The 25,044-nt window shown below is 49.3% G+C and overlaps 1 protein-coding gene across 2 annotated transcripts in view; it reads right to left on the bottom strand.

Moving 5' to 3' along the window:
* The window catches only part of PAX3 (paired box 3), a 101,880-nt gene extending 83,604 nt beyond the window's left edge, over nucleotides 1–18,276 (bottom strand). The window contains exons 1-4 of one of the 2 annotated variants that reach the window (XM_010601662.3): nucleotides 18,192–18,276; nucleotides 16,688–16,923; nucleotides 15,201–15,330; nucleotides 13,919–14,053 (exon numbers count right to left, since the gene is read on the bottom strand). In XM_010601662.3, the coding sequence (XP_010599964.1) occupies nucleotides 13,919–14,053; nucleotides 15,201–15,330; nucleotides 16,688–16,923; nucleotides 18,192–18,276 (586 nt within the window). The remainder of the gene's footprint in view (nucleotides 1–13,918; nucleotides 14,054–15,200; nucleotides 15,331–16,687; nucleotides 16,924–18,191) is intronic. The other variant, XM_003406043.4, reaches the window with a different exon arrangement.
* Between the last annotated feature and the right edge of the window lie 6,768 nt (nucleotides 18,277–25,044).

Genomic DNA, 25,044 nt, shown 5'->3' with positions numbered 1-25,044 from the left:
CCACAAGCAGACATTGGCTTCTAGTAAGAAACTATAGACGCTGCCTTTCGACTGCCCTCTGATGAATGTGTGTGTGCCCGTGTAAACGCCCAGGATGTGCCCTGTCTACATAAAAGCTGAACAAATCTATCACCTGGAAGGTTCCCACGCTGGATAGATTCCCAAACGATATTCAGCTCTGACGTATCGCTAGCCTGCCAGAGGCACTGTGACAATACCACCACTTATTTGCCAGACTTTCTGAAATGGACTCCCTGTCTTCTTTAGAAATGGTCTATGAGAATGTTAGAAGAACCAGACTTTTCCAAAATATAACTAACAATTCAGGGGGAGCCAGCCAGACACTAAGATCTCATCCACTTGGGAATCATGAAATGGAACGCTGAAGTATTCCCCCCCAAGAAGAACTCACGGTTCCCTTCCTATTTTAAAATGTTGTACATCTGCAGATCAGAAGACAAGAGGTGGTTCTCCCAGCGGGGCTCCTAAAGCAATCTTGAAGCATTCTGAAGCCCTGAAGAAGGGCTCTGCTCACCGCTTCCCTTTACCTGTGTGGATGATACCAACGTAATGATGTGTCTTGAATCCAAAGTTTTGACCCTCTGCTGATGTGGGTATGAAAGCAACTTATTTTAAATGGTCTAAGTTTCTGTTGAGATCATCATAGCAACATGACAAACAAATCATAAATTTTCCTAGTTTGGATTATGTCATAATGGTCAAGTGCTCGGCTGCTAAGTGAAAGGCTGGCAATTTGAACCCATCCAGAAGCTCCATGGGACAAAGACCTGGCAATCTGTTCCTGTAACGATTACAGCCAGGAAAACCCTATGGAGCAGTTCTACTCTGTCACAGGGGGTCACTATGAGTTGGAATCGACTCAATGGCCCCTAATAACAACAACAGATGATCCTTCCTATGTCGGCAGCTGCATACTTCTGCAGGTAGTAATCAGATGTCACAAATTCTGTGCCTCATTCAATCCAAATTATGCACAGAGCTGGAAGAAAGAAAAAAAAAAAAAAAAAGGCTGCTTTTGATTCTTCTCAGCTCTTCGCAGATGCTCCTGTTTACACCCCTGGCTCCTTTAGATTTCCGTCAGCACTTCAGAGGGAAAGCAGGAAGAAAACCCAGGGCACCTAGCTAGCTGTCCTGTGTACATCTAAGCCCAAACAAAAGTTTGAACATGAAGAAAGTGCACCTTCCCGCCTCCTGCCCAGCAGAGCCGAGGCTGGCTGCGGAACAGTCAGAAAAGAAGGCTTGTTTTTGTTTTTGTTTTAACCAAATCAAGCTTTTTATTTTCAAAGATAAATCGTTAGCTCTAACTCCTTCTTCTACTTCTGAAGAGCCCGTTGCCAAGGAGGAAGGGCTTGAAATATTTACTTTATAATATTTACTGGTGTTCACATCCAGAGTTTTCTCAGAAGGGTTTTGGGAGGGTTATTTTTCTCACATACTTGGAGCACAGTTCTTTCTGGCAGATTTCACAGACTTCTAGCTTAGGTAAACCAGGTAGTCAGCAGCGTCAACCACTGAATTCCCAGGCATCAGATTTAAGGGAAAACAGCCTGAAATTATCTGAGGGAGGCAAGGTATGCAAAAAAAAACATAAAAAGTCTTTTGTGCACAGAAGGGAATGGATACATACTCCTCAAAAGGTCTTAAAATTAAAAATCAGCCATTACCAAACTCAAGAACCCCCTAGAGCATCAGGCCAACACTTCTAAAAAAAAAATTAGAAATATAAGACCATATTTTTTTTCATACTCTTCTCTCTTACTAGATCAAACCTAATTTGGTGACCTTGAAAGACAATTTCTCTTTTGTAACTAAACAATCAGACTATGCTGCCTCTAAACTGTTATAAAACTATCCAAAATTTTTTTCCAGAAAAACTGGTAGGCTTGCTTGACATAAAGAGACTATTCCTGACGGGTGATATTATACAAACAGCAGGCAAGAATAAAAAAAGGACCCGATAAGTCAAACAGAAAAGTTTTTCTTGGATTTAGAAAATTTTCCATTCAGAGAAACAAAGGGACATTGGTAGAATTTCCAGAGAGACCTGCTTGCACAATGGTTAAACACTTGGCTGCTAACCGTGAGGTTGGTGGTTTGAATGCAGCCAGCCATTCTGCTGGGGAAAGACCTGGAGATCAGCTTCCATAAAGATTACAGCCATAGTAAACCCTGTAAGGCAGTTTTACTCTGTCCCATGGGGTCGCTATGAGTTGAAAACGGACTCCATGGCACCCAACAACCACAATAGTTGTTAGAACAACTCTCTAAACAGTAATTTCAATCCCTATGTTCCTACATATGGATGGTGGGAGAGGAAACAGTCTCGTTTTTCTTGTAGGTAAACAGCCTCTCTCTCCATGCCTTTCAAGCCAACATGCCTTCACCATTTGCTCTCAACCCAGAACCCAAACACCACCAAAGCGATCAAAATTACAAACGTCATCCCCTTTGCCCCTACAGAAGAGGAATTATTTTACGAATAAATCCACACATGCTGAAAATGCCATCAGTAGACTGGAAACAATCTGAATGTTGTTAAATGAATCATTGGTTACTGATACAACGGTGTACTATGAAGCTATACAAACGAGACTGAGGAAAAGTATCAGGCCCAGATATAGAATAATTACTGAGATATACTGTAAAGTGACCAAAAAAAGATAAAAAGCAAGGTGCAGACTAGCTTATACAGTAAGCTACCATTTGTGCAAGGGGAGGGCGGAATATTTTTTAAATGAGAAATGTAATTGCTTATTGATGCATAGACTTTCTGGCACGATAAACAAGATAATGGAACGGTGTACTATGAAGCTATACAAACGAGACTGAGGAAAAGTATCAGGCCCAGATATAGAATAATTACTGAGATATACTGTAAAGTGACCAAAAAAAGATAAAAAGCAAGGTGCAGACTAGCTTATACAGTAAGCTACCATTTGTGCAAGGGGAGGGCGGAATATTTTTTAAATGAGAAATGTAATTGCTTATTGATGCATAGACTTTCTGGCACGATAAACAAGATAATGGTAAATGGAGGGCATGTAGGGTAGGAGACTTTTCACTGCACACCCATTTATATTTTTTAATTTTGAACAAAGTGAATGTTTTATCCATTCAAAAATAAATATGATCAGCTGAGCAAAATAAGTCAGACACAAAAGGGAAAATACTGTACAATATCACTTATATGAAATAAACAAATACATAGAAACCAAAGTCATTAACGGTTATCAGGGGTGAGAAGGAGGGAGAAAGGGGATATTTGCTTAGCGTACATTGAAGACATGTTAATGGTGGGTGTTTAATTTGGAAAAAGAGAGCGAAAATGATTGCAAAACTTAACGTAATCAGTTCACTGAATTGTACATGTAGAAATTGATGAAATGTTATATGTGGTGCTGTGTCTGCATTACAATAAAAAAGAAATATGATCACTTTAAAATATAATCTGACCAAGCATCTATTTCATTTGAGTGTTTGGAGGATATGAGATCAATCCTCAGAATAAAAAAAGGTTTTGCTTTTGAGGCGGGGGGTTGGTGCCCATAATCCAGGACTCCCTTTGCCTCCAAAGGCCTTCAGGGGGCCAGCACCATCCCGAAGGAATGCCCCACGGCTGACCAGCAAATTTTTATCAGTTCACCAGGGGCTGGCCAGCCAAGGAGCCTGGCTGCCTGCTGCGACCCCTAAGCCGTAACAGCTGCACAAACTGGCAGCGCCCCAGCCTGACCTATCTCGGAGACAGGTCAGCCCAGTGCAGGCGGGGATAAGAAAACAGCCTTCCTCCCCTCCAGTGGCCGCACTACCACGCTGCTCCAGCGGGAGAAATGCGGGGGCAGAAGCTCTCAGCCCCGCAAAAGCCAGGCTACTTTCTTTTCATACCCCCAGTGCACCCCCACGTCACAGGAGTCCCCACCCCTTCGGGACCAGATGGAGGGAAGAACCAAACAGGAAGGTCATTCAAGTGTATACTCCAATTTACAGAGTGCTACTTGGGAAGGTTTCCTTCCCATTTCTGAGCTCCACTTGTGAAGGAGAGGGACTTGGGAAGAATCACGTACACAGAATCAGGTACACCACCTCAGGAGCGGAGCTGTGAAGACATTTAAGAACAGTGACGCCCGCTGAAGACGGGACGAAATGAGAAATTGTACTAAAAGGATGCCACAACATGAAGGAATGCAACAGAACTGAAAAAAGTAAGAAAGTATTATAAGGCCCATTTTCAACAGGCAACTCGTGTGGCATTCTCTAAGCCAGAAAAACGAACGATGCAAAAAAAAAAGAACAGTTTGATTTAACAGTTGTTTTTTTTTTTTTTTAAGTTTTCATCTGAGAGAGAAAAGTAGCCTTTCTGGAGCTGAGGGGGTGGAGAGGTGGGGAGAGTAATTAAAAAATGTTTTTATACATCTCAGTGGATCTTTTTAGAATTTTGTTTTTCATATCTAGAAAATCAATAAACGCTTGTACATTAAATAGTTGCTTAGAAGCTCAATTTTTTTTTTCACCTGGCAAAAGTAGATCGTGTGTTTGTGTGTGTCTGTGTCTATGTGTGTGTGTATGCATATTGGTCTTCATTGTTGCTTCCAAGCCCTGAATTAAGCTTTTATTGGCCCGTGGGCAGAGCCCATCTGCCAGTTTGTAGCTGGTCACTTTCTACTTATTCAGAGTCTTTTTTGTTGTTGTTGTTAAGAGTTTGAGTTTTGCTATGACAGGTGTAATCTGGGCATAACAGGCATTGCTGCATTTTATGCTCATAGTACCCTGGAAAGTTGGTATGATGCAGCCCATTTTACAAATGTCAAAAGTATAAGTTCACACTTTATATATGCTTGGTCTCAGTTTCTGAGAAAAGCTGGTGATACAAGAGCCGGCCACTTTTTCCCTGGGTACTGTGCTCTTATAAGGCAAAGACGTGAAAAGGGGGCTTTAGGGTATGTTTAAATCAAAACAGACAAGAACTCGATTGCCTTAAGTGAACCTCACTCAGGAAACTGGCCAAGTGGGGATACAGAAAGTAGCAGCTTGTTGCTTTTCTGATCATAAAGTGAATTGGACTAATTATTTTTTTTTTAGTTCAGGTGAAGCTCAAACATGATACTTGAAATACACACACATACACACTCACACACCCTTTGGCCAAGGTTTTCTTAATCACGACAACATATTTGGATACTGGGAAATTTTTAAATAGATATTTATAGATAAAAAAAAGATATAGATAGGCCCTATAAGTCTATAATTACTTCAAAATAAAATGTTTTTAAAAAGATAGACCCTCTAAAGGAAACAAAGAGGATATTAACACCCCCCAAGCAATGCCCCAGTACATGTTAATAGATTAAGTGGGCTATGCCCGTACTGTTCTTGTTAGGTGCTGTTGAGTCGGTTCCAACGCATAGCAACCCTATAGGACAGAGGAGAACTGCCCCATAGGGCTTCCAAGGAGTGGCTGGTGGATATGAACTGCCGACCTTTTGGTTAGAAGCCGAGCTCTTAACCACTATGCAGCCAGGGCTCCAACTATTGTTGTTAGGTGCCATTTACTCAGAATGATCCCATGTGACAGAGTAGAACTACCCCATAGGGTTTTCTTGGCTGTAATCTCGCCAGGTCTTTCTCCCATGGAGCTGCTGGGTAGGTTCAAACCACCAACCTTTCTGTTAATAGCAGAGTACCTAACCGTTGTGCCATCAGGGCTCCTTGCGCCATACAGGGTTTGCCAAAGAGATGAGGGGTACAGTGGCTGTACTTTGGCATGTTTGTTTAACTGTAAAAATCACAAGATATAAACGAAGGCTTTGTGTTCAAAATGCAAACATCTATATGACTAAAGCATTTACTATGAAAGTACACAAAAAACTAAACCAACTCCAAGTTACTGTATACCAACTGGCTTTCTTTTCTAACTATTCTACCCTAACTTACTTATTGTTTCCATCCAATGACATAAGACCAAGTGTATTTAATTCTCTAGTTATTTCCAGAAATATGCCTACCATAGAATTATAAAAAATGTTTTAATCTACATTTACACCCCCATAAAAGTATACTATTTGAATTTTCAAAATGATCCTGGACATTCGTTACTGCTAAGAATCAGTGGTGTTTCCTCGTCCTCAATCCTAGGTTGGTCAGTCAGAAAGAATCTCCCGTCCTGTCACAAAGCATTTTAAATCAACTATTTTAAGATGGAATCCATTGGAATTAGATCCAGGATAAATGAATGGGAAATTGCTTCCTAGAATTGAGAGTTTATATTAATATACTATTGTAGAGGCAGTAAATCCGGCCAGACAAAAGTGTGTCAGAGCCAAGACATCACTAAATGGGCTTAAGGAGACAAATAGCTAGTTTGCCATTGACCATGGTGAGTTTTAGATATTCTGGTTTTACTGGGAAAGGATCATTTCCCTAACTACTACGGTAAGAAGGATGACATAAAAATTCACATTATTTTGATCAAGTTGCTTCGCCCCAAAGAGAAGTTGTTAGAGGTTTTTGTTTATTTGAAATCTTGCAACCAAAGGGAAAATGCTACAAACTTTGCTCTTTGCAATGTACAAGATAAAGCTGTTTCTCAGACTTTCTAGAAGAAATATGCATCACAGTAAAATTCTGAACTTCACACCATCGTTTCTTATTAAAATGCAACTTCTTTTTAAAAGAGAAGTGCCTCTTACATTGCAGAAATTACTTGTTAGTCTTAGCTTTTGTCAGCAAGGAAGGAAAACAGGCATAGAATGTAAGAATTCATAAAATCTATGATTCCATAAATGCCTTCAACAACTACATTCTATATTTTTTGTATCTTCTAACCCACCTCTCTTGAATAGAAATGTTAATGGGCATTTTTGATAACTGTCCATGCCCTGATATATAAAAATTAGAAATTGTATGTATTCTGTTCATTTGGGAGCTTAATCCCAACAAACACAGATAATTTAGGGGAAAGTTTTCTTAGAGGAGAGATGCTCTGATTCTGGCAAAAACTCACAATGATATTGGAACTCCATGTTCAAGTCCAACACTGCAAGGTGAAGCTGAACGCTGAGTGGTGCCACACTTGACCATGAACTAACATGAAAGAGTGGGGGTGGGGGCAGGAATCTTTCCCAAGAGACAGGAGATAGCCACAGGGTGCCTTCTGCTTCCACTTTGGGGTACCTCTTCCAGGAGAAGGGCCACTTCAAAATATCTCCTCACTTTCCCTGTGCCCTTCAAGATCACAGTTCCTGAGCTAAAGACAAACAGCTCTTAGGACAGCAAGTTTGTCCTGGTACTAAGATCAGGCCCAACTGAAGCTGGAATCTGCTGTCCCCTTGGCAGTATATGAACACACAGCCTGATACCCAAGGCGGAAAACTCACTTTAATTCTACGGGTATGTGAAATATACACACACGTGAAATCTGCAACAAAGAACTCTCTAATGCTGGACCTGGACCCAGGACAGGGGAACCAGTTCTAAAGTTCTCAGCTGACTCTAACTTCAGGCCTAATCTATTTCAGGCAGCTGGTCTATACTGAAATGAAGGGCACTAAATGCTCCACCAGGAGCCCTGATAGCACAGTGGTTAAGAGCTCAGCTGCTAACCAAAAGGTTGGCGGTTCAAACCCACCAGCCGCTTCTTGGAAACCCTGATGGGGCAATTCTACCCTGTCCTACAGGGTCACTTTGAGTTGCAACTGACTCAACAGAACCTAACAACAACGAATATTTTACATACAGAGCATTTGCATATAGGTGGATTACTAATTGATTGGTGGGGTGGGGGTGGTTATAATAGAAAATATTAGAAATATTCACTAATGGATATTTAGTATGTATTTCAAGACATTTAAATTCTGCATGTCAAGATTCATCTCATTCAAGAGTAAACAAAAAATGTAAATAGTAACAACACTAAAAATAAACATAATACCCTATGCACAATTATTGAAGACTGAAATGAGCACAGTCAGAGAAGGGGATTCAGAAAATCCCCCACACAGACAGACCGGGATGCACAGTTGAATACCCAAAGCCTGAATCTGGCATAAATTTCACAATCTCAGAGTGATTTGTTGGAATTGCGAATTAAGCACAGAGATGATATTTCCAAAAGGAGCCCTTACAGGAATTTCAGCTCTCAAAATAAAAACCTACCCAAATATATTAAGTTCTAAAACCAAAAAAAAAAAAAAGTTTTTTTTTCTTAATCTAATAGTTCTAAAAATCAGCAGTCAAAAAAGTCATAAAATGATTCAGGAAAACATTTCTCTTAGCATTCAACAGCTGCACTGAGTATGAATCGGGAGGCTGTGCTGTTACTTCAAATTCTGGTGACTCTAGAAAATGTACTCCATAAGACAAGCAAACCTTTATTTTGTGCAACTTGGTAGAGCTGACTGCCAGCATAATTCATAGTGATCGACTTATAAATAAACTCTAACAATGCACAAACTACAGACTCAAACAAACACATATCTACTCCTATATTACAGGGGATTAAAAATATACACAAGAATCATCTAATCATCTATAAACACAAAAATTATAGAAACACATGTAGAGAAATGTAACCAATAGAATTCCCTTTTTCCTGTGTATTTAATTATTCCCCACCTAGTTTTACGTAAAAAGCCACATCATTTCTTTACAACATTGCATCTTGGAAGACAACTTTATCGAAGCACCCATTTTTAGAACCTCAGTGACATGCAGTTAGTAGCTCCCCTGTCTCCCCCTTACCCACAAAATGAGAATCTATTTGATGATAAATTCACCATCGTAGCTTCAGTTCTAAACAAGAAATCACCATAGGATAATTAAAAACACCCCATGAGTCTCTGCTCTACAAATGTAAGACATGTAACTGGTTTTAGTTCCTCTTTCCTAAAGAGAATTTGGTCAGTTCTTCCTTAGAGGTTTCTGAGGAAAAGGAGGATTTTCCAAGACAGATAAACTGAAATGATCCAGCTTTGATCTCTGTGGTTAAGATTCCCTCACAACAGAAAATAGCCACTGAGGTCCCCCCTCCCCGCGTTTTAATACGTAACAATGGTATCAACAAACAGCTACTTAATCAATATTTGGCCAGAGCTGCTGAAAACTTCCTTTTCAGATTTTAATTCGTAGTTGTAAAACAACCCCAGAGCAGCCAGTGAGATAAGACATTCAACTGACTGCTTAATTGCCTTTTAGTGTCTTGTTAGTTATATATGTACATCCTTAATGGTTCCTTAATCTTTATTTACCCGCACATAAATAAGTTACCTGTCATAGACCCCAGATAAACTGAACCTTCTCAGCCCCAGTCCTGGCCAAATTCTTCTCTCTCACCATTTGTTTGTTGTTATTGCCAGGGCAGCTGCTTAGTTGCATTGGCTATTTACCTATGTACAACTTGAACATCTAACCTCGTGTTTAGGAAGGATTTTTTTTTTCCCTTCAAAATATATGTATTCATGAATGTTAAAAGTGGGTTTAGCGACAACACTCCTATTCACGTGATTGATTTCTGCAGGCGCACTTGTAGGTTCTGCCTCACTGCCCGATGGGTTTTATGGCTCAGCCCTGGGGGCTCTTAAATGATCGCTCTGTAATTATTACGCACTTGAGACCCCTACATCCCCCGCTGGAGTGCTATCAACAATCAAATCCAACCCCAAAATTAACCTACAATTCCAAGCATTAATTAGAAAATCTGCATGCTTTCAATAAGGCTAGAAAGGATGCAGTAACTAAGCAGGCAATGAAACCAACGAAACAAGCCAAAAAGAAAGGGCGACTATCCCAGTGCCGTGGTCCCTTCGCCGTTGTTTCAGCAAGAAACTCAGTACGAGCTCAATTCTTAACCCCCCCTCCCAAAAAAATGTCCTTCCCTCTTCCCCCGCTGACTGGGAGGCAGGCGACGGCCTTCCATTTCCTTCTATTTCAGTAGCGCTCCTATTAATGATAAAGTCCGCTTTTTCTTGATTTCACTGGAAGTGAAATACTGCAAGGACCTTTACGACTTGTCTGCGTTTGTTTAACTGCCCTAGCCTATGAAAAGTGGAAGTCACAAAACCCCACAAGTTTACAAACAAATCAGGACTCAACCCAACTTTGGTCACTTTTACTTTGTCAAATGAAAAAGCAGCCCTGTTTTTTTCTTAAACGTTCAAGTAGGAAGAGAGAAAACAGGAAAGCAATACAATCCCTCCTTCGACCATTGCTTGGGTCTCTCAGCTCAATCTCTGAAATTGTTGCAAACTTCCCGCCCTCACTTGTGATTTAAAAAGGAGGGAAAGTCTATGAAAGCGTATCTCCAGCCCCAATCAAAACATCAGTTTGGCAATCTGGCCTCTCTCCCCCTGCCCTCCCGAGCTGCCACTTCAAAGCCGGGACAACAAGTCAGTAATTGTAACGTTGCATCTAAATATTTAAGCGTGAGTCCCGCCGTCGCGTGTCCACTATACAGTTCTCATCTGTCCTCTAATTCCATTACAGCACAAAGCAAAAATGTTTCCCAAAACTCACAAACAGGAAAAGCGTCACCCTGCTGGAGGAGGAGGAGAAGGAGGAGGAGGAGATGAAGGACCCGTTCCTATTGATTAGTCACCGCTTTTGTGTTAAGGGCTTTCTCTAAAATAAGAAGAAAAAAAAATAGGGGGAGGTTGCAGAAATTTCACTAATGTGAGCCTCAGGCAAGGGAGGAAAAAAAGGAGAAGAAGGGGGGAGGCGGGCAGTGTCTAGATGAAAGTGAGAAGGACATAAAGGAGGCAATTGAGTCGGCTGCAGCCCGGCGAGCTAAGCTGTGAGCCGGCCGAGCGCAGGGGAGGGGGCGGCGCGGCGCTTTGGCGCAGGGCGCGGAGTGGGGGCCCGGGCTATTGTGGCGGCGCCCGCGGGCCCGCTCCGCCGTGCCGGGGGAGGAACAGAGGCGCCCATTGAGCGGCCGCAGCGCGGGCTGTGCACACTGCCCCTGATGCCACGACCAGGGCTGGGGTTCTCCGGCTGCGCCCGCTCCGCCCGCTCCGCCCTCGGCGCGAGCCAGGGGCGGGAGCGGGAGCGGGAGCGGGAGGTGGGGTGCTCCCTAGCCACCTAACCTTCTCCTCCTACCCAGGCCAGGGACCTGAAAGAATCGGCCCCGCACGGACGCATGGCGCCTAGTGCGCGCCAGGGCGGAAGGGCTAAAGCGCACCCGGCCAGGACGCTGCGCTATTCGCAGAGTGGACAAGGAACAAGGGAAAGTTGGTAAGGTGAAAGGGGCCATCTAGGAGATAGGGCAAGGCCCCAGACAGAAGGATGAGAGGAGCTGGCTTGTGTGGTGCCTCTTTCTGTGTCCTAGTGTCTGCCAAGCAGACCTCAGGCTAAAAACGCCCCTGGAAAGGCAGTCTCACTAGCGCCTGCCAGGCGGGTAAGGTAGCGAATCGGTCCTCGGCCAACCTCCGCCTCCTCCACCTCTCCTCCGCCTCCTCCGTCCGGGCGCACAGAGCCCCTTATCAACGTCCACCGTATTTTCCAAGCGGGGCAGCCTATAACGTTTGATACCCAAACACCAGACGGAAATTTTTGAGGTTTCTAGACCTTCCCTTCAAACCAGACCTCACTCTGTCCTTCTCTGGGCCCCCCTTGCCCTCCAGGGCTTATCTGGAAAGGAAACTAGAGGTGCTGAAGAGACCAAGTCTGCATCTGCCTTGACAACCCCAAATTAAATTAGGCTTCAGCCTTTCAGGGGGCGGAGGGAATGTGCGTGTTTTCAACAGCACAGCCCCGGCTGGGAAAAATACTCTGATTTTTAAAAATGGTAGCAATTGCCCTTGAATGGCAGCCGGCCCAGCTAGACGGCCCAAAAAACTAGAAACATTTTGTAGGTGAAATGGCCACTTTTTCCACACTGGAGAGTCCATAAAACTTTCTGGCACAGCAGCTATTGGGGCTCATTGAATAATTCATCCCTCATTGCAAGCCCATAATGTCTATTCTCAGGCCTTTGTGGAGCTGTTTTCTCTTCTTTTCTCCTTGAATTATAAAAAGGTTGCCTTCCTTTGTTCACATCAAGCTGCTTCGAGCCGGAGCTTTGTCTGGGCCAAGCTAAAGTGTGAGTTTCAATGGACTCTCCAGGCTTTGTCTCCCAAGTTCATCTCCAAGTGTAGATTGTGTAGAGAAGGCCTTCTTTGTAAAAGCTGGAAAAGTTGTACAAATGTTTGACCAGCTCATTTGGGGTGTTTTGTCTCCTCGGCCTCGATTGCCTGTGCTCCAAGGGAGCGGCTGATCAGCCCGCGCCGGTGCCTCCAGCAACAAGTAGCCAAGCCATTGGCTGGGAGCCCCTCCGACTGCTCTCTGCCCCTTGCCCGGCTGCCCACAGGGGCCTGTTTGATTTGGGGTTGGCTGGCTGGCTTCTTGCATTCCTCCCACCCAGCGCTCCTCTGCCGCGTTGAGTTCTGCAATAACAGCCAGGGTCTCTTCTCAGAGACCAGGGCAGAAGCACACCTCTCCAAAAAGAAGGGCCTACGCCAAGTCCAGGGAGGGAAGCAACAGCATATGTATCTCCATACTCAACCTGCCTTGGTTCTTGGCATCTTTTCTGGCCGGCAGGAGCAAGCCTGAGCATCTACACTTCTGTTCATTCGGATTTGGAACATCCAAATCTAAACGTCCCTTACAAGTGATGTGCAGATTTTGCACTGGTTTGTAAAGCAGCTACTTTGAGGGGCCAGAGACCTGCCCCGGGGCTAGGAACTACAGGTAAAAGAGGCAACCAGCCCCACCCTGAATACCACCAGGTGAGATCACAGACCCAGCTGGTTGTCATGGGCACCTCCAGGCACCCCAAGCCCACCAGGATCTTGGCAAAAGTGAAGTTGGAGAGCCACCTGCTTCTTCAGGCCAAATCCAGGACAGGAGTGCCCTCCAGGGCAACTCACAAATTCAAACCAGCCCAGAGAAGTCCACCTCCTGGGCGAGAGAACAGGGGGGCACCAGGTGACTCCAGGCCCCTTGAGTTTAAGGAGGTGCAACCGTGCCCAAGGCCAAAGGTGCTGAGATGCAATTCCCCTCTCCCCCTGCAGTGTTCCACTCCCCATCCAACTCCAAAACTGACAAGATTGTCTTTTTTTTTTTTTCTTCTTCTTGGTACCTCTAAATTAGTGTCTGAGGATGACCCGCAGCAGGTACAGGGGAAGAAAGTTGCACTTCTGGCTGGGGCAGGAGATGGGGGGGGGGTTTCTCTTGGTGCTGACAGGCCCAAGCCAACAAAGAGCAGCTGGTCAGCACCCCTGGGCAGAGGAAGGGGCCAGCGCTGCAGGCCCAGAAATCCAAGGCAGATCCCCTTGGTTTGTAACCCAGAGCTTGGGGCTGCTTTTGGTTCCCAGATACAAACAGGTCAAACCTCTACACAACTGAAAACCGGTTGAAAATTAAGAAGGAAAAAAAAAAAGAGCCAAGGCACAGACACTGCACACATTTATGAGGCAGCCAATGTGGTGAAACCATCCAGGCCCACTGCCCAAAAGAGTTGTCTCTCACTCTCTCCTGTCACATGTGGAAAACTCTCTAGAGACTCGGGCCTTTCCTGAGGACACAGAAGCAAAAGCTGTTTCAACTTCTGGAGTCCTGGGACCCTCTGCCCCAAAGCCTCCCCCACCGCTAAGAGACAAGAGGGAGTAACTCACATTCTAGACACCCGGGAGCTGGGAATGGGGCAGAAGAAAGGTTTACAAAATGGAGAAACGAAACAGCATAGAGAAGATTTTTGTTTTAATTGCAAGTGTTTCTCCGGGTTGTCATTCGCATGCTGTCGCTCTGATGCTTGGCTGTGAGCGAGGTGGGACCCTGGCCCGAACCCGGGCTGGGTCGCCCTTAGGCGCCTCAGCGTCAGGGCGCTGCAGTCCGCGGACTCAGGCCCTGCGCGAGGCCCGTGGGTGCTGCTTACCTCGCTCACTCAGGATGCCGTCGATGCTGTGTTTCGCCTTCTTCTCGCTCTCCTCCGCCTCCTTCCTCTCCAGGTCAGCCTCCTCCTCTTCGCCTTTCCCGAATTTACTCCTCAGGATGCGGCTGATGGAGCTCACTGGGGGCGGGAGGGGTGGGCGAGGGGGCGCACACGGTTGAGACGCGCGGGGCTGTGCAGAGAAGAGCCCCCCAGTACCCAGACCCGGCCCCCTGCGAGAACCGCTCCCGGCACAGCTCGGTTCTGGCGTCCCTTCACTCGGGCACCCCCTCGCCCTCCCACTCACCCCCCTCCCCGCACGACCGGCCTCTGGTTGCCAAAGGCGGGAGCCTGGGAAAGCCGCCCCTCCAAGTTCAGGCGGGAAAACGCCAGCTCTGTCCCCCTCTCCCCAGCAGGAAGTGCTTCCCTTCTCGGCTCTATGCACGGGGCTCTAAATCACCAACCTTGGGGAATTCTCCCGCTAGCCCACCCTGCACCCACCCTCTCCTGAAGGCATTGGGCCCCGTGTTCCCGTTGAGGGAGCAGAACCACAGTGGACCTGAGCCCTGCAACCCCAATTTTTTTCATTTTCGAGGCCATAAAGAGTTTCCATTTCAACTCCAGAATCGTCTCCTATTGTAAAATCAAAAGAAAACGCACTCTCCCCCATTTATTTTTTCCAGATTCTAGTCTGGTAAACAAACCCATGCTCTGAAATATCTCGTTCTCGCAGGGGGAAAAACGGAGTTTCTTTTTAATTAAAAACAAACTCTTCCGCGTGCCCTCGCGCTGGCCCCTCTTCTCCTCCGTCTCCCCCAGGCTGCAGGGGGCGGGTAGGCCGGGCGGGATGGGCCTCAGGGCGCTCAGGAAAAACTCGGGGCTGTGGCTGAAGCGCCCCCTCCTTCGCGCAAGCTTCAGAGGCTCGGCTGGCATGGCCTCGGCTCCCTTCGGGTGGGGTTACCAAAACATTCGTTTCTCTTTAAAAGGGAACATCAATATTAATAAACTCTGGGCCTCCGCCTCGCGTTTCCTGCCAGGTCCCTTTGACAGAAACCCTCTTTGGGGAGCCCTCGGTGGAGGTCTCTCACCACCACCACCACCCCCCAGACCAAACTGCTAATCCCTCCCTCCCTAAAACACCAAGAACGGTTGGTTCTTAAGTATTTCAAGGCCTGGGAGGCTGCCTCCCAATAGCCCGGATCGATAATTGGGGCGATGTGGCTCAGACGAGCCGCCTTGGTAATAGCGACTGACGGCGCGCCTGGGGCGACGTTTATGAGCCTGGTACCTGAGGGCACCGTGTTTCGATCACAGACTGCGTCCTTGAGTAATTTGTCACGGATTTCCCAGCTGAACATGCCCGGGTTCTCTCTTTTGTATTCCTCAATTTTCTTCTCCACGTCAGGCGTTGTCACCTGCTTTAAGAGAACAGGCCGGCAGGCGTTGGTACCAGGTATCCTGGGCCAGACGCAGCGGTGGCCACACCACCTCCCTGCCTGGATCTGTGTTCCCTCCTGCATACCCTGAGAAGGTCCCCCTTGTCACCAAAAGGACCCCAACTTTCTGGGCGGTTTACTTTTAAAAGAGGCACACCGGAAATCACCCCAATGCGGAGAGGCCTGGGGCCCCCTCCACTGTCCCCAGAAAAGCTCGGCCAACCGAGGTAAGAAAAAAAAAAACAGTTATAACACCTGAGGGAGGGGCGTAATACTTTCTGATCCCTGGAAATCAAGGCAACCCGTTACACAGAATCAACACACAAAAATGAAACTAAAGAAGGAATGCTTGAAAGAGAGGCAGAAAAATCAAGTTCATTTCTCCAACTAGTCCCTCTTCAAAAAAGCCAAGATTTCACTTAAAGCAAAGAGCAGAGTGATAAGTAACAGGTGAGAATCTAGGTTTCTAAAAATTTCAGCGGATAACAAATATGGACACTTTGAGAGACTGGCTTCCCTCCCCCACCCCCCCCCCAAAAGAGTTTCCAGAGTTCCCAGACAGGTTGTGAAGGGGTTCGGGATAGAAGAAAGGGGAAAGGGGGTTGGAGGGCGTCAGTTGGCCATAACCCTCCTCTTGGTTTTGCCCTGTGGTAACTAAAAATTATATTGGATTTTCCCCCGCATGCAGGAGAAAAGGCAGGTTCTGTGTAGTTCCCTTCCGCTCACCCTCAACAGTGTGACGCTTTTATTTTACAAAGGGAGCCAAAATAATTTGAAGACTACACCAAACTGCTCTTTAAAAAATCCTCTCATTACAAAAAAAAAAAAAAAAAGACACCCTAGTTTTGACTCCTTGAATACAGTTTGGACGGGGCGGGCGGGGGGAGGTTAGGGCTGCGGTGGAAAGAGAAATGCTGTCGATACAACCGCTAAGCCTTCAGAAAACCCAGATTGGTTTTGGAAAGGGTGATGCAGCGGGTGATCACTGGAAGGCTACTTGAGGAAAAAAATCGTCAACAGGTGGGCACCTGCAGCTGGCATGCCTTAGGTGTTATCTATTAAAAGAATTTGATGGGGGTTCTAGGGCATTAAAAAAAAAACACGCTATTTCCTCTTGGCAAAAAGGCCAAAACTTTAGCTTAGCGTTCATCTCTGAGCGATGGGCCCTGGCAGCCAGCGAGTTTCCCCACATACGTACATCTTCTCGGACTTAAAAAAAGAAAGAAAGAAAAAACTCCTTGGAAAGCCTCATACGGCATTATTTGTCTCCCGCCCACTTTTTCCCAACCCTGGAGCCCGCAGAAGGCCGGAGGCGTCGGGGCCGGGCCTCCACGCTCACCTTGGGCTTGCTGCCGCCGATGGCGCCCGGGCGGATGGAGCCGGTCTCCTGGTACCTGCACAGGATCTTGGAGACGCAGCCGTGGGACACGCGCAGCTGGCGCGAGATTACGCAGGGCCGGATGCCGTGGTGGGCCATCTCCACGATCTTGTGGCGGATGTGGTTGGGCAGGGGCCTGCCGTTGATGAAGACGCCGCCGAGCTGGTTGACGCGGCCCTGGCCCAGGGGGGTGGACACTGTGGACAGAAGGGACAAGAGCGGCAAGAGGAAAGTCACTTTGGGAAAAGGAAAAGCAGCCCGAAGGCCAATCTGCATGTCACAGTCCCCAGCGCTGAAGCTGCTGTCATCTGCTCTCGGCCACAACACCCTCTCACAGTTACATCTGTGCAAATTATTAAGTAATTCAGGTGTAAACAACGCTCTTGGAATCTTGTATGAAGATAGCCACAGAAGTAAATTAACTTGCCCCAGAGAAACTGCTTTTCCTTTGGGTCTAGGAGAGGTGGCAGTTTGGGGGAAGCCTGTGGGTGGCGCAGAATGAATCTTGCCCGAGAAAAAGCCTGCTTGCAGAGAGAAGCTGCCCCAGGCACAGGCCTCTCCAGCTCAGCTCCACCAAACCCTGCCACACTGGGCCGCTCCTTTTCTAAAGGACTTAGGTTAGTTGACAGCCCTTGCGGTTTCTGGCTAAGAAAACAGCAAAGGGTCAAAAAGGGTCCGAGAGAAGGCCTCAGGGAGCAGCGCGCGTCACCTGTTACACCTCAGGACAGAGAGCAGCGGGGCCTGTTCGCAGACGCCCTGGTCCCCCACTGGAGCTCTGGGTACTACATTCTACTCTGCGCCGAAGGAGAAGGGCGCCGCGGGATCAACCGCCCAGGCTTGGGCGGCCCCAACCTCGCAAACTGTTTGGAAAGCTCTGCTCGCAAAGCTTCCTGCCTCCAGGGGCTTCCCAGAAGCTTCGGGCTGATTGCAGGGCAGTTTCCCAAAGTCCTTACGAAAACTGTGAGATGCCACTTGAGATAAAGGGAACTTTAATTGATTAATTAATACTAAAAACTCCAATCACGGTGCTTGCGTCAGCCACCCCAACAGCTTTTCCCCCACGGCAAGAAAACTCTTCAGGAAGTAACACAAGTTTAGCACATGTAGGCGCAACTGGAACAGTCTTGAGACACATTGGAGCTGAGAAAGTGCGTAGTAGTTGCTTTCTGGTGCTCGGAAGCCGGCTCACCCCTTCCCCGCCACGGCCTTTCCAAAACAACGGGGAAAAGTGGCCCGGGCCTGGGTGCAGGCCTGTCCGCCAGGCTCCGCGAGGGTTTGCGAAAGCAGTGCGCTGTTTGCAGACAAAAATCGCGGGAATCGTGGCCCCGACTGTTGCCTCCTGAGGCGGGGGTGCCCGAGGACTGGGCTCCCTGGACGCGCTGAAGGAGCCGGTGGTTTGAGCCCCCGGTGGGGCGGGCGGCGTGTCCCAGGCCCGGGCTCCGGGCGGCCCGAGGCCCTGGCTTACCTTCCAGCGGGAAGCCGCTGCGCGGGTAATTCTGGCCAGGGCCGGGCCGCATCATCCTGGGCACAGCGCCGGCCAGCGTGGTCATCCTGCGGGCAGCTCCGCTCGGCAATTAATCCAGGTGCAGACGCTGAACGCAAAGGCGAGCGTGGCACGAGGGACCCTCGGGAACTCCCCCGAGCGCAGAGAGCTCCTCCCCAAAAAGACTAGAGGGGCGAGGCGGATAGGGTGGACTGTGCGCTCCAAGTCCGCCGGCTCGAGAAGGATCCGCGAGAAGGGGCCGCGGGGAGGCCCCGGAGTCCAGGCTCCCGAGCCCAGGGCGGAAAAGTTTGGGGCGAGTCTGGGCTAGTGGCCCCGAGGCTGGGGGTGCTGGGAGGGGGCTCGGAGCGCGGCGACGAGCGGGGGAGGGGGCGGGGCGGGAGCGCAGTCGCCTAGTCTCCTCCCGTCGTGACACCGAGTGCGGGGAGCCGGGCTCGGGAGCATTTATTAGTTCTTTCACCCAAAGCTTGGTCAGGAGCCCTGAGCTGCGATTGGCCGAGGGCGAGACCGTCCTGAGTGGCGGAGACAAGCGCTGATTGGGCGAAGGCGGCCACTTTCTCTTCCCAGCCTCGGCGGGGCCGAGGCCTCAGCCGGCCCCGGGAGTGACCTGAGCCGCGCCCCTTCCCTGAGAAAGAAGGGTGGACTGTGGAAAACCGAAGAGACGACCCGGGGGAGAGGGCAACGCTGAGGATGGAGAGGGTTTCTCTGTCCCTGTCACGTTCTGTGTGTCGCTCTCGCCTCTTTCTCCTTGACTTTATATTTACCTTTTTGTGTCTGTGTGTTTCTGTCTCCGATTCTCTCTACCTGTCTCTGTATGTGTCTGTTTTCTCTTTCTCCCTAGCTCTCTCTTCTCCTGGTTTACTGCCACTGGAGGGGGCACAATTCCAGTAAGAAGCCATTAGGGCCCCAAACCCGTTGAACCTTCTCTGGTTAATGCCCCGTGGCCTAGGCTTGTGCCTCAGGTCCTTCCTGTGGGGCTTTTCTCAAGAGAACTCCAGGGCGTAAAGATAAAGTTCTTTTGTCTTCAGGGTCTGGGGGTGTGGTGGCACTGTGAAGCCTAGGGAACAGGTCTAGGCCCCAGGACGCTTGTTGGGGGAGGGTCTGTCTCTCCTTCTTGATTTAAAAAACCACTCTCCGAAGCCGGGGCTCTAAATCTCGACGTATAGATCCCCGATATGTCGGCAGAGATACGTCTATACGTTAAAGTTTTGTCCGGCTGCAGCGTTTGTTCTCAGGAATTTATTATGGCATTCAGACTAAACTGCTGGAAAAATAAAAGGAGCAAAGACTTGGCTAGGAGCTGAAGTGTCCCCAGCAGGATATGACGCCAGGAGTGTTGTAAAGACTGTCTGTCCTCAGAGAAGGTACCATTGTGCATGGCCTTTTATTTATAACTTGGTAAGTGCCAGCGAACTCGCCTCCTTTACACCCCCGAGTGCCAGCCCCGCGCTCCGCACTGCGCTTTCTTCGCCCGAGTCTATTCAGGGACTGTCACTCCAGGACTGCGCGGTATTCAGGGCCTTAATCAATCAAAAGGATGAGAATCGGGCAGGTTTTTCCCTTTGAAATAAAGGAAACAATGACTTCTGGGCTTCAAGTTCCCCCTTTGCCTTTTACGATTTTCTAATTTTTTCCCTGCGCTGAGTTCTCCACCTCTCTCTCTCCCTCCCTGTCTCTTTCTCTGTCCTCCCTTCCCCCACCCCCTTTGACAGTTTTTACGTGAACTCGGGCTCCCACCCCCACTTCCCCACCCCCTAATTAAGGCAAACTCAGAAAGCAAGATTGGAGGAGAGAGAGAAAAAAAAGTATAGCTGCTCAATGGCCCTTTAAAAATACATTCGCAAGTGGAGCACGCAAGCAGCTCCCGACTAGGCCCAGCGTTAGAAGGCTCGTTGTAGGCTCAGAAGAGCCGAGCCAGGCCTCTGGAGAGCAGAAAATGTCTGTCTATCCCCCGACCCACCTCCGGGAGAGCCCCGTGTGCTTTATAGTACAAAGGAGAGGCACGCTGCTAGGAATGAAGCCCCGCTACACCAGGTTTTACGTACAGTGATTCAACTTGTATGTAAAAGTTTTTGTGCACTTGGGGGCCGCCAGACTCTGCGTCCTCATTTCCTAAGCCATTTCTCAGGGATAGAATCAAGAGCTCTGGACGTTTCCCAAGTTTTCTGTCTTCATAATTCTGAGAGGACCAGACAGAGCACGTTCTAGGGTCAGCGGAAAATGTTGAAAAATGTAATCGTTGAGAGAGAGAAGTCGAACGCAGGATCAAATCGTATTACAAAAGACCTGCGGGTCCAGGGCTGGTGGGTCTCCTGTGTTTTTAAGCCGAGGGTTCGTCTGAAGGCCCTCGGCGCCACGACCCCGCGGTCTCCTGCCGCGTTTTCTCTGTCCCAGGAGCTGGCAGGTCTGTGAAGGGGCGAGTTTGCTGCTCACTCGTACTCGGTCTCCCGGAGTGCACGTCCCTAATGTAAACGCGGGGAGAGGGGGCTACCCTTGAATTGAGGTACTGCTGGTGGAACTGGGTCTCGAGAGCCCATGGGTGCTGAGCCAGTATGTACAACCATAAACTAGTCGTCACTTGCTCTAAAAATGTGCAAATGGAGACCGAGAGAGAAAGAGAGAGGGAGGATGTGTCTGCAGCTCTGGTGTCCGGGGGCGACCCCTTGTCTCTCCTCCCAGCCTCCCCTCCGGCCAAGCGCTGGAGGTTCTCTGTAGCCAGAAGATTAGCTCAGCCATTCGACACCCGGTCAGGCTCTGGGGTCCCGGAGAGGGGTGGATGGGCAACCTCGGCTGGAGGAAGCTGGGCCGGAAAGGCTGCGGGCCACTTCCAAAGACCTCGGAAGTCCGAATTCCCTGGGCCTTTGTCCCCGAAGTCTGAGCGAGAGGTCCAGGACCACGAAGTCAGCAGAGGCTGCAAGCTGGGGTGCCCGCCTGCCGCCAGGTCAAACCCCGGAGCCTGGGATTGGGCAGGGCCGAGTGCAACAGGTCGCCGCATCCTTCCCTAGCCCTGGACTGGTTGTGAAGAACGTGTCCCTGCTCAGTTTTTCAGCCCCCTTTTCGCCATCTCTGAAGCTCGGGTCGCCCCTTCTTTCTGAAGTCTCTCTAGAACCCAAAGCCCCCCCCCCAACCGACCCCCCACTCCCCGCAGCAAGAAGGGCATCTCCACCCAGGCCCCTTCCCCTTTCTGGAGCCTGTGGGCTATGGTACTGGCGCTAATTGGCAAAGGAGTAACCCCCTTTTGGGGCTTGGGTGCCCAGGGCCCCTGCCCTGTGGACCCAAACAGTGGTAGCATAATTACCCCAGCCTGACGAAACACCCAAAAAGCCGCAGAGAGAGTCTCTACGGCATTTTTTGAACGAGTGTAGCTTCCACCCGGCGCTATCTGTGCACGTGCAAAACGAAACTGAAGCCTTGAGGACAATATTCGGATAATTTAGGCAACAAAAAGGGGGCGGAGAAGGAACAAGTTGCCGCTGGCTCCCCAACCCCCCAGTTTCAGATCCATCTCAGGTGAAATACCTGCAGGTTGACTATGCAAGCCTGGGAAGTTCGGCGGGGTTCACTTGCAGGCTCTCCCTCTCCCGCCCGCTTGGATGCGCTGGCCCACGGCTGGGTGGCAACTGTCTGGTCGTGGAACACCCTTCAGCACGTAGCCTCCGCACTTCGGAACTTCGGGCACCAGAGTTTCATGGCTTATGGATTTCGTATGAGATGTGAGATGACCTCACTTCTAGGAGGACACAGGCCTTAAGAGGAAATTGTGATCTATGCAAAATAATATGCCTGACTTTGTGGTGGGGGGGGGGCTCATCTGAAGGGCCAGGCTCAGGCTACTGGCGTGGCCTGGCAGAAAAGTGCCAGACCGCCGCCGCCCGGCCCCAGTGTTTTTCTGGGGTTGCAGTCCGAGGTCTGAGCAAACATCTCCGAGGCCTCTCAGTCCCACTCTCCCGCGTAGAAAGTCAAAACGCCGAGTTCTTGACCACACGCCTTTTAGCAAGATGGCATGATACCAGATTGGTGAACGCTCGCTTAAGCAATCGCAGAGCGGGCTGCAGCTACCATCATGAGGCCCCCCGCAGTTATTTATCAAAAGCCTTGGCGCCGCCCTTCTCCCCCAGCGGAAAGTCAGTTGGGATGAGTTCGGGTGTAGGGACTGAAGGAGGGTCGGGGCGCCGCATTGCAATGCACCGAGGGCCATCTGCAGTGGCCTGTCCCCGTCGTGCCCACGCAGCTGGGGGAGGTGGCCAGTGAACTTGTGCGCGGGCTCTCGATCAAGAACATATGGTTTGTGGGAAGAAAAGGAAGAATCGAGAAAGAAAACGAAGGGAGAGGAAGAAGAGAGATGTAAAATTGTTTTTGAAAGGGAATGAAGGAGTGAGAGAATGAATCTCCTATAGCGGTCCGTTTGGTTCTGAAAAAAACTAGTTTTACGCAAACAAGAAAGATGCCAAAGCCCCATTCTCCAGAGAAAAAAAGCTCAAAAAGCGTTTTGTAAAAAATTAAATCCTTCTAATCATCAAAAAATGTTCGAACCAACTCCGTAAGAGTCCGCGGGGGTTTGAGTTTAAAAGAGAAAGTCGTTAACTATTCTGCTGGCGTGTATGGTGCGTGTGTGTGCGCGCGCGCGTGTGTGTGAAAGAACCATGTGTGTATGATGGACGGTAAGGGTTGGGGAGCCTGAGCCGGGGCACAGGTATTGGGGAGAGCCTGGGCCTTAGCAAGGGAGGGGAAGGCAGACCTGGGCAGAGATGGGGGAGAGGAGAGAAGCTGGGGGAGATTGATAGGGAACGTGGTGGGAGCGGGGGTGGGGGTGATGGAGAGTGGGCATCTGTTAGCTTTGCCTAGCTGCCTGGAGGGAGGGGTGGGGGGAGGCAAATGACCACTTCTGGAACTCCTGCCCCAGGGCGTTTCGGGGGCTCATCGGTACAGAAAAAGCCTTGACTGTGGGTCGGATCCTCCAGTGGGCGGGAAGTGGGGCGGGGAGGGTTATTTCCAGGCCTTTCTCTTGGATGTAGCCAGGCCTCTCTCCGACTCCAAGCCGCCAGGGTGCCTGAGCCGCCGTCGCTTCTCGGCCTAAATCCCTTCAAGCTCTGCAGGGACCTTCTCCCCGTCAGCTGGAAGGGTGGGGGGCGGGGTGACGCTAGGAGCAAGAAGAAGCCTGGGAGGCGACTGTTCACACCCGGGGTCTCCCGGCTAATCCGGCGCAGGTGGGGGCGGGGAGGGAAGCAGCAAGGGAGCCTGAGACCTGAGGGCTCTAGTGAGCCCAGGGCCGATGGCCCCTGAGTTTTAGAAGCGCTCTTAGAAGTGCTGCGCAGCCAACCACGCCCATGCAGCGCAACAGGTGCGGGCAGGAGCGGACCTCCAGGGCCTAGCCCGGAGCAATCTGGCCGGAGCCCTGGGCGCACTGGCCGGGACCGGAAGGAGACATTAGGAAGCTCTAGCAGGGCTTGGGACATTGCGGTCGGCTGCGCTCACCTTGTCTCCCAGCTACTACGCCCCCGCCCGGGCAGCAGCTGGGAGAGCACAGCACACGGACGAGGCTTCCGAACTCGCCGCCCTGGAACGCATCTTCTCCTGACCCCCTAGCCCTTTCAAAGGATAGACAGGGAGAGGAAGAGAGAGAGACAGAGCGAGAGAAAACTTCTCATGGTGGCCACCAAACCAGGAAGCAACAGTCCTTTGAATCTATAGACCTGAAATGCACCAAGTTCCTTCCCTCAGACCTTAAACTTTCTCTCCATCTCCCTCCCCGCAGGAAAACACCTCTTTTTAAATAAAGTTCCTCTTTAAACCATTCGTAGGTTCTGGTGAGGGGAGCAAGAGAATACTTTGGATTCAGAACTTGGAGATGGGAGAATCCTAAAGAGAAACCCAGAAAAGATGAAAACTGATCATCTCCGACGCCAAAATCGATCAAAAGGATTAGGCCGATCCAGGAGGCTTAGCTGGAGGGCACCCGAGAGAGGTGGAGCCCCAGAGCTAAACAGCAGTTCTGAGTGCCCCTCAGAGAGCTGGCCCCAGTCCCCTCCGTGACCTCGCACGGTCCTGCATCTTCCCCCCGAAAAACCTCCCTAGGGGACCCAGCCCTCAGGCCCCCAACGCCCAGCTCCGGCCGAGAGTTAAGACGAGTAGCCCCAAAAGGAATGAGCTGCAGAGCCTCTTTTTTCTTCTTTTCTGAACGAAATCTAATACTATCTGGCTGCAAAAATAGATATTACCAGCCCTGAGTCTGAAAGATTAACATTTGCAAATGTAGGAAACGTAATCTGCATGGCTAATTGATTTCCAGCGTCTCAGTTTAAAGGATAAAGATCAATATCTACATGATGGATATTGTATTAATAGGGGCATAAATAAAGGCCGAAGAGTCGTTACCGAAACCTTTGAAGCCGCATCTCCGCTCTTGGGCCCTCCGCTGGGCCACTGCGTCCACCCCCGCTCCCGGACACACCCACGCCAGCCCCTTCTGGGCGGGAAGTACTTGCTTCCCTCACTGGGGGTGGGGAGGATTCTCCGCCTAACTGTATTTTTTAATGGGGCTACAACCAAGGGAGAGGCAGCACCCTATTTTTCTCTGCGCCGCCATGCGTCAGAATCGAAAGTGTAGCAGGTGGACGGTAAGGTGGGAGAGGGGACGGTATTGTTGCAAAACGCACCACACTCGGATACTTAGAAACACAGACATACACAGACATACAGTCACGCACGTGGTCACACAGCCGCATAGAAATCCGCACACAGATATATACCATCACACGGAGACACACACATTCATCCATGGACACGCACGCAGGGGGCAGGCCTTAGGGCACCGATG

The sequence above is a fragment of the Loxodonta africana genome, chromosome 6 (assembly GCF_030014295.1).
Source record: "Loxodonta africana isolate mLoxAfr1 chromosome 6, mLoxAfr1.hap2, whole genome shotgun sequence".
NCBI classification, from domain to species: domain Eukaryota; kingdom Metazoa; phylum Chordata; class Mammalia; order Proboscidea; family Elephantidae; genus Loxodonta; species Loxodonta africana.
The sequence above is the reverse complement of the archived record's forward strand: the minus strand, read 5'-3'. Positions and strand labels throughout refer to the sequence as shown.